This window comes from Carassius gibelio, chromosome B2 (assembly GCF_023724105.1).
Source record: "Carassius gibelio isolate Cgi1373 ecotype wild population from Czech Republic chromosome B2, carGib1.2-hapl.c, whole genome shotgun sequence".
Lineage (NCBI taxonomy): Eukaryota > Metazoa > Chordata > Actinopteri > Cypriniformes > Cyprinidae > Carassius > Carassius gibelio.
The window spans coordinates 17,340,021-17,348,334 of NC_068397.1; the positions used below are offsets into that span (position 1 = coordinate 17,340,021).

Genomic DNA, 8,314 nt, shown 5'->3' on the forward strand with positions numbered 1-8,314 from the left:
TATTAAAAAGAAAAATAAATAAATAAATAGTCAAATGAACAGGCAAGTAACATACTGAATTAAACATACAAATTTGAAGCAAAACTGAAATAGTATTTTCTTGTTAAATACTATTTAGAATTACCAATAAAAAAATATTTGTTTTATTTACAACTTAACTCTGAAAAAAAAATCTGACTGTTACAGTGTGTATATATTTACATTTATATAATAGTATCAATAAAAACAAACTTTTATGCTATTTCTACTATAGGAAATAAAACATATGCATTTTATCATATTACATAAGAATATGTTATTATTAAGCATATAATATAATGGTTCACACACACACACAATTTTACTATATATTATATTATAATTTTTTTTTAAAAAAGTTAATAGTTGGCTATGCATATGTAATATAATATGTACATTGTCATTCAAATGGTTGGGGTTCGCTTTCTGTTCAGAAAGGCTGTATTATGAAATATTATTACAAGTTAAATGAGCTGTTTTCAATTTTTATATATAATATAATAAATGTATGATGTAAAATATATGTATATGTATATATTTTTCAGAAGAAATCATAGCAATATGCTGATTTAGTGTTAGAGAAACCTTGCTTCTTATTATCAGTGTTTAAAAACTGCTGCACTGGTTCATATTCTTGTGGAAATCATGATATTTATTTCCAGGAAACTTTGATGAACAGAAAGTTTGAAGGAGCAGTATTTTTATCTGAAATACAACTATTTTCTAACATTATAAATGTCTTTACTATCACTTAGTAAATCCTTGCCTAATGAAAGTATTCATTTCTTTTTGAACAGTATTGTAATGCTAGTAGGTTGTGTCACTGATGATAGCTCTGGTTTTTTTACTAACAGCATGTGATTCTTTTGTCTCCGCAGTGCTGGTGCTGCTGATTGTGACAATGAGGAGGAGGAAGAAGGAGCCTCTGATCTTGGACGAAGACCGGGACGTGCGAGAGAATATTGTGCGCTACGACGACGAAGGTGGAGGTGAGGAAGACACTGAGGCATTTGATATGGTGGCCTTGCGAAACCTTAATGTAGTGAGAGACAGCAAAGCCCGCCGAGACGTCACTCCAGAGGTGCCCACTCTTTATTGCTCCCGCCCTCCACCTTATAAAATCACCCCAGACAACGGGATCTTCAGGGAGTTTATATGGGACCGCCTGAAAGACGCCGACGTTGATCCTTCCGCACCTCCTTACGACTCCCTGCAGACATATGCTTTCGAGGGCAGTGGCTCAGTGGCCGAATCCCTTAGCTCCCTAGACTCCCTCAGCACAGACTCAGAGCAGAACTATGACTATCTGAGCGACTGGGGACCTCGATTCAGGAAGCTAGCCGACCTGTACGGCCACGGCGACAGCAGCAATATATTCTCCTCCTAGCCGGGATTAGAATTCCTGCCAAGGTCTGCTCAATCAAGGGCATAATGGAAATGAACAATGATCAAGAGAATACCACTGACTCATTGATGCTTGACAGAAGAGGGGAGCAAAAAAGGGGAACATTCAGTATGCAGGGGGGAATTATATCTGCAGAGAGCAGCGGTTTTGATAGCCAATAGACAGTGGGGATTCGAGTAGGAAGCACTTCTATTTAAATTGCAGTTAGATGCCAAGACTGGACTCGGGGTGTGGTTGCAAGCTCCCAAAGAGTGATCTTCAGGCCCAAGAGAATAATGGACAGTGGACCGCAGGGCCATGTGAGCTGGTCCAGGAATACCAATTGTTTCAAAGAGACATTTGAAGCGCTCTCCCCATGGTTATAAATGAGAACAGTGCCATCCAGCAGCGATGCTCGAAAGATCAATGTTTCTGTTCTATCAGATGTTTCTATGACTCATAGGTTCTTCGAAAAAAATCAATACGAATTCAGCAACCGCTATCCTTTCCAAACGCATCGCCTTTGCAAGGAACCGCAACTGTTGCTTTGTAAAATATCCTTTACGCATAGCTTCACGTCTGTTATCAGGCCTTAGTTCCACGCCAAAATTTGGGTCGGGGCGCATCGCTATCACAACCTCTGAAGTATCCTGCAGCTTCGCCGACCGAAATACAAGTCAAACTTGTAGTGAATGGACTTTGATGTATCGAGCAGGACAGGCCGGAGTGGATTTAATCATTGAAAATGTATAGTACTTGCCTTTCAGTTGAGGCTGTCAACCTGAGTTATTTTGAGATGTTATTTTGTAAGTTTGTAGAGCGAACCCTTATGACAGCGAGCGTTTGAAGGGGAGTCTTTTGTATTAAGCCTATTCCTTTCTCGAAAACCTCAGTCTCAGTGGAAAAACTCAAAGCAGCGAAATGTATTTGTAGTGCTCAATGCTGTCCCGTGTACAGGTTTTTTTTTTTTTTCGCAGTGGTTCTTGCTGAATATCTTGTGAGAGCTGTTTGTTTTAAAGCAGGCCTGTAGTCGATATGAGTGGAAAAATGTAAGGGAAAAAAGAATGTAAAGACATTATCCTAAATAATATCCGGCAACGTGTGAAATGGTGTATAACATACGGACAACACAGACCTTACTACTACTACAGTATATTCAATGTTTAGCTGTTGTCCGACAGGTTATTTTCAGGATTTCAAATTGTAACGATATGAAATGACAGTAACACATGCTCAGTGCTAAAGCTGAGAAGAAATTTTGTACATACTTTTGTAATAAAGCACACAAATCGCAGCACACAGTGTGGCCATTTCCTCACGACTGAGTTCATTCATTCATTCATTCATTCGGACAGCCAGACAGTGGTGCATATTTAGATATGGAGATCTCACTGCTAAATTGGCTGCTTTTGTTTATGGAACAGGGTGGTTTGCACACAGACATGATGTGTAATCAAGGCTAGACGAGAGAGCCAACGGAGCCTTGAGTTTGATGAATGACACAAGGCTTGTCAGAGCATTTAAAAGGCCTCGGCTAAATTAGCCTCAGAGAGAGGAGATTGATGATTCAGTTAGCGAATGCAAGCATACATCCAGAAATACGATCACACGTCTAAGAGCGGGAAGACTGGGTGTGCGACGACACGGTCGGACACGAAGCTTAGCCTATAAATCGTCTCACCCAGCCTAGTTAGATCCCTCCAATGAGTGCGTTCAGACTGAACCTAGTCTCGCTGTCTGACTCGAACACAGCTTGACATGTAAAGATGGCAGTTTTTCTGCAAATGCCTGTTGCAGCCTGGCCTCCGCGATCGCAGTGTGAGATAGCTGTGATCTTGCCTGAGTCATGTAACATGTTCCATTTTGGTTTCTCCGCCAACAAATCTGGCATTCGCATGGATGCTGTAAACTGTCTTTCAGATGGCATAAGCATTTGGAGATTGAATCTCAGTGTCCAAACAATATGCGCTTTCAATTTGTAACTTTCTTCACACGCTCCGTATCAACTGTTGTTGTGCCTGTCAAAGCCGGAGATATAAATTCAATATGAATTCAGTAGGATACATTGTCTTTTGTCCAGTCCGGATGATTATAAAGTGATCATTTTATGCCATCAATAATGGATTTGGCTTTCAGCACAAGCGATAACTTGTCATTTTGTTTGTTTATCTGACTAAGGGTAATAAAGACTGAGAATACCGTCTGTGATCATTAGAGGGAAGCTGCTATCAGAAAGCAAATGTAATTATTTGTTAACTGGCTCGCTAAATGAAAACTAAAAGGGCAATTGAAATCTCGTTTGACTTGGCACTAAGTAATAATAAATACAGTTTTAATTAAGCAAGTCACTGCAGCGAGCAGATAATGCAAACAAAGGAGGATAGGGTCACCCCATCATTGTTCTCTTTACAGACATGAGACTCTGTAACAAATATATCAAAGGGATTGGAAATCAATGTCGCCTTTTTCTTTTCATGAGTTTGATTCTGTGTACTTTTCCGAACTGTTCGCTGTTTGATTCGGGATTACGGTCATTATTTGTGAATGATCTCATAAGGCACATGAGAGGAATGCTGGGCTTGTTACAAGTGGCCGGTGAACGAAATGGAGCTAAAACATACTGAAAAGAAAAATAATTCATTCGCAAGCAGACATTCATAATTTATTCAGAATAATTAAAAGAACAGCTCTGAATAGAAAGCCTGCTCATCTTGTCCTCTGTTTCTTTTTTATTTACTTCACATTGAGTTATGTCTTTTCTTAATGGCTTCATATATTTGTTTTCATTAAGTAATGTGAACTCAGTGTCAGGCTGGGAGTGAATGCTTGGATGTCTAAGTGGTTTGTCCTGTCGGAACGGAGGAGAAGGCTTATCTTTATTGTGGCAGACAATCAATGCCCCGATATTCAACAGCTTCTTCTCAAACACGGTGTACAACGGGACCTGTTGATGGAACCCTCTTCAATTTCTATGTACAATGTTTAATAAAATAATTGAAACTGTTGCAATGAGAGTACAACGCGAGGTCATTTCAGCTGCTTGGTTGTGGAGTGATTTAAAAGTGTGATAATGACAACTCCAGTCCAGTGGCTGATTATTTGGAATTAAAATGACTTATAAAATGAGTTTAACATGACAGAAGTAGTTGATTAGCATGATTTAACAAGTAATTTTGAAATGGCACTTATACCATTAAATTGCTTTGATTGACGTGCACAGTGATGTTTTTCATATGAAACGGGAAGGGATATTAACAGACATGGAAGTATTTTTTAAAAGAGTTAAAAGTTAGTTAAAAACTAAAAACAGCTAGGTTAAGGTTAATCACAACATTGCAAACTTAGATTTGAAGCAAATAAAGCTATTGAACATGCTGATCATATATATGAACGATATATGTTATGTTTATTGTAAAATAAGCATGTATTTTGAGAGTGTGGGGGAAATCTTCATAATTTGCAGCACTTGTGGGTGTTCTAATGGTCTGATTTCTTTTTCGCAGTTGTCTGATTAATGGAGATTTCTTGGGTAATGTAGTATTTCACTAGGATTTTCTCCATTGAATATATATTTTTAAAAAATAAGTTGAAATAATATGGACTGATGTCTTCAACAAGAGACTAAACCATTGATTAACCATCTTGTAGCTCACAGAAGGTATGTTGTTAATGATTTACAAGTTAACTTTTAAAATCAATTACCCTATTGATAAAATGAATGGGATTTTTACTTCTAGAACCTGACTGCTGCACTCAATGGGCTTTAGCTATGGCATACTGTCAGAATATGTAGCCTACAGCATTTTGTTTGGAAGAAAGTAGAGGTATCAGAGGCTCGGCCCCCACACTTTCACTGCCCTCACAGATTTTAAATCAGTTTGACAGACACAATTGTCAGAGACGGAGCTCAGCAATATTGATTGGAAATGTCCGTTCCTGTTTGACTAAAATATGACGGCTTCAGGCTTTCTGTGAAAAATTGTGGTCCATTTAGAAAATTAACAACATTAATAAAGTCTCCCTAACACAACAGAATCCCCAATTCTTGCTTATACGGTTCCCATGAAACACTTATAAAGCTCATGCTTTGGATTTACAGCTTTCATTACAGTAACAAGATGTTAGTGTGCGTGTTAATATATTGCCTCCTTCTTCTCAGCGGCGCTTGTTGTATTTCCACAACGGCCCAAGCGTTGCCAACGACACTCACTTCGCCATCGATTTCCTCTCTAAATTAAATATACGATTTTATGCATTTAACAAGATTGCTCCAAGGAAAATCCAATTACCGCTTCAAGCCATTGGAAAACTCATTAAAACAGCCAGGATAATTATGCAAGCAATGGCTGTTTTAAACCAAGCAAACGGCTAACGAAGAATTCGCAAATGTTATGAAAACATCCGGGATTCAGGATGAGATTGAATACCATGTATATTAGTTTTAAAACAAGGTTGTAATAACAAAATAATAAGAGAGATATGCAAAGCAAAGCCTTTAAGGGCTCTTCTAATGGCGCTCTGATCTATAATTTTAAAGAGCACATCTTAGATCTGTATTCACAATCAGGCCCATCCAGCAGCGAACAAATGCAGAGCTGTCTGGTGCAGACTGCTGTTTTTAAGTCGTCTATTGACATTCGCGTGGGTTTGTCCATAAAGCTAAACCCAGGGTTGAGTGTTGACTCTGTGGCTTGTGTATGTTTAATGTATGCTGTAGTCCCATGCACATATCTTCACACTGCTGAGTGTGCCTTTTATTTGCTTTGAACTGACCTTGGGATGACTGTGATGCTCCGCTTTGAAGTGTCGATTCTGTCAAAACAGTCATATATACACGTACATAAAAACCTCTTCTTTGTGTTGCTCTTTCTCTTGCTTGCTTTGTCTATATACAGTGCATTGCTTTCAGTATATACAGTATAAATTACAACATTGTTCACTGTAAAAAAAAAAAAAAAACTTCTGAAGGAACTTTGCTCTTTAATATTTTATAAAAAAGCACATTTAAAAAAAATACTTTTGCAGCAGTTGACAGCTGTGTGCACAGTTTAAGTGCTATTTCAGCCTTTCTTACGGCCAGATTTGCTTGTTCAAATTGGTTGGATGATGCTTGTGCTCTGCAATTTTCAAGCAGCGTGACAGATTCTCAATTGGAGTGAGATCAGGATTTGACTGGGCTTTTTCAACATTTTTATTTTTGTTCTTTAGCCACTCCAATGTTAATTTAGCCTCTTTTTTTTTTGTCCTGCTGAAAAATGCTCTCACGAATTCTAGCAGGAGGAAAAACGGTTCTGCATTTTTCAGCATTTTGCATCATCTAATGTTCTCTTTGTTTTAACAAGATGCCCAGTCCAGTCCCACAGTGTGATGCACCGCCACCAGCACACTTTTCTGAAGGTATGGTGCTTCTTGGAGGTGTGGGCAGTGTTATATTAGCACCACATGCATGTCTTTGGATTTTGGCTGGAAAGCTCTATCTTGGTGTGATCTAACCATGAAATCTTTTTACACTTTGCAATGGAGTCTCTATTATGCTTTTTGACAATCTTCAGACGAGCCTGTAATGGTGCCTTTTGTGCCACTTTCCCATATACAGGTCAGCTTTCTGCAGAATTCACTATGTGATTGACTGGTGCACCAGCACTCCATTCAGAGCTGCTAAACTCTGTAGATCATTCAGTTGTTGGCCTTTTCATGTTTTCTAACATAAAACAATATATATTGCACATTGGAATGACTTCTGGGGGATATAATGGCAGTGAAGACTGGAATATCCGCTCCCGAAAATTAGATGTTTTTCATATTCAATAGTGTTTTGTATATGTATGTATATATATTACCACTTTTTTCATCACTCTAAAGCTGAGACAATATGCTGTTATTGACAGAATTATTTATTTGTGCAACTGCATACATTTGCGTCCTCAGATGAATAAATGAGATATCACACATCTCTGGAAATGTTTTCAAGATATAGACTTTTTTATTTATTTATTTTTACATTAAATTTATCTGATACTGTGAATCTAACCAAAACAGTCCCAGAGCTGCTCTCAGCGCCTGTTATTAAGACTACAGCAACATTTGCAAATTTCACATCTCACAAGAACACGGTACAGCACAGAGCTGGGAGAAGTTCAAATTCTTGCATTTGCTTTAAAAATAGCAGATCATTAACACGCACTTCAATTTCACGTTTACTTAAAAAAAAAAAAAAGAACAGCTACCGGTTTTTGCAGTGTGGTTGCCTTCTATTTTCATTTGTATTTATCTTCTCAGTCAATTGTTATGATCAAAATAGGGTGCTTGAACAGCGATGGAGGAAAAAAAATAGCCAATCAAGAGCAGGAGGACGTAGCTTGGGGGAGGGAAGCTTCCCTCTGGGGAACCGAGAGCAATCAGACACACATAAAGCTATCAGAACCTCAATCTGCAGATTAGGACAGACAGGCCTCAGGCTGCACAACTTTAGGATAAGACAGACCATCTATGCCTTTCTTAAGTGTCCGCAAATCAACTGTAAATTGCCACTCACAAAATGAGTTCTCTACACTGCCAGAGCAAAACTAGTTTTCAAGTCTCGTAAACTCTTTCAATTATCTTTTGGAGATAGGTGTCTTAGAAACTGTGTGTCACAGTTGCAGAGTTTTGTGTTGGCTGGCAGAAAAACTTTTATGAGGGGCAGCAGGCGGGAATGTGATATCTAGATCATGGCTCATCTGAGGAGAGCTGTAAGAGCTCTCAGTTAGAGTTGAGTCTTAAGTGCTCTATCTGCTTTGATACTCTGTCATCATTCTTCAGCCAGCTCTCTACGCTTTCCTTCTGTTAAATGCTGCCACTTCATATCAAAAGCATGTCATTATACGATACATCTTCTTGCATCTTCAAAAGAGATGTTAAAAAAGTGAAGTG

General features: G+C 38.4%; 1 protein-coding gene across 2 annotated transcripts in view; it reads left to right on the forward strand.

Moving 5' to 3' along the window:
* Positions 1 to 2,696, forward strand: part of cdh7a (cadherin 7a) — a 56,337-nt gene extending 53,641 nt beyond the window's left edge. For both annotated transcript variants that reach the window (XM_052549715.1, XM_052549716.1), the window contains exon 12: positions 897 to 2,696. In XM_052549715.1, the coding sequence (XP_052405675.1) occupies positions 897 to 1,405 (509 nt within the window). In that variant the 3' untranslated portion in view covers positions 1,406 to 2,696. The remainder of the gene's footprint in view (positions 1 to 896) is intronic.
* The last annotated feature ends 5,618 nt before the right edge of the window (positions 2,697 to 8,314 follow it).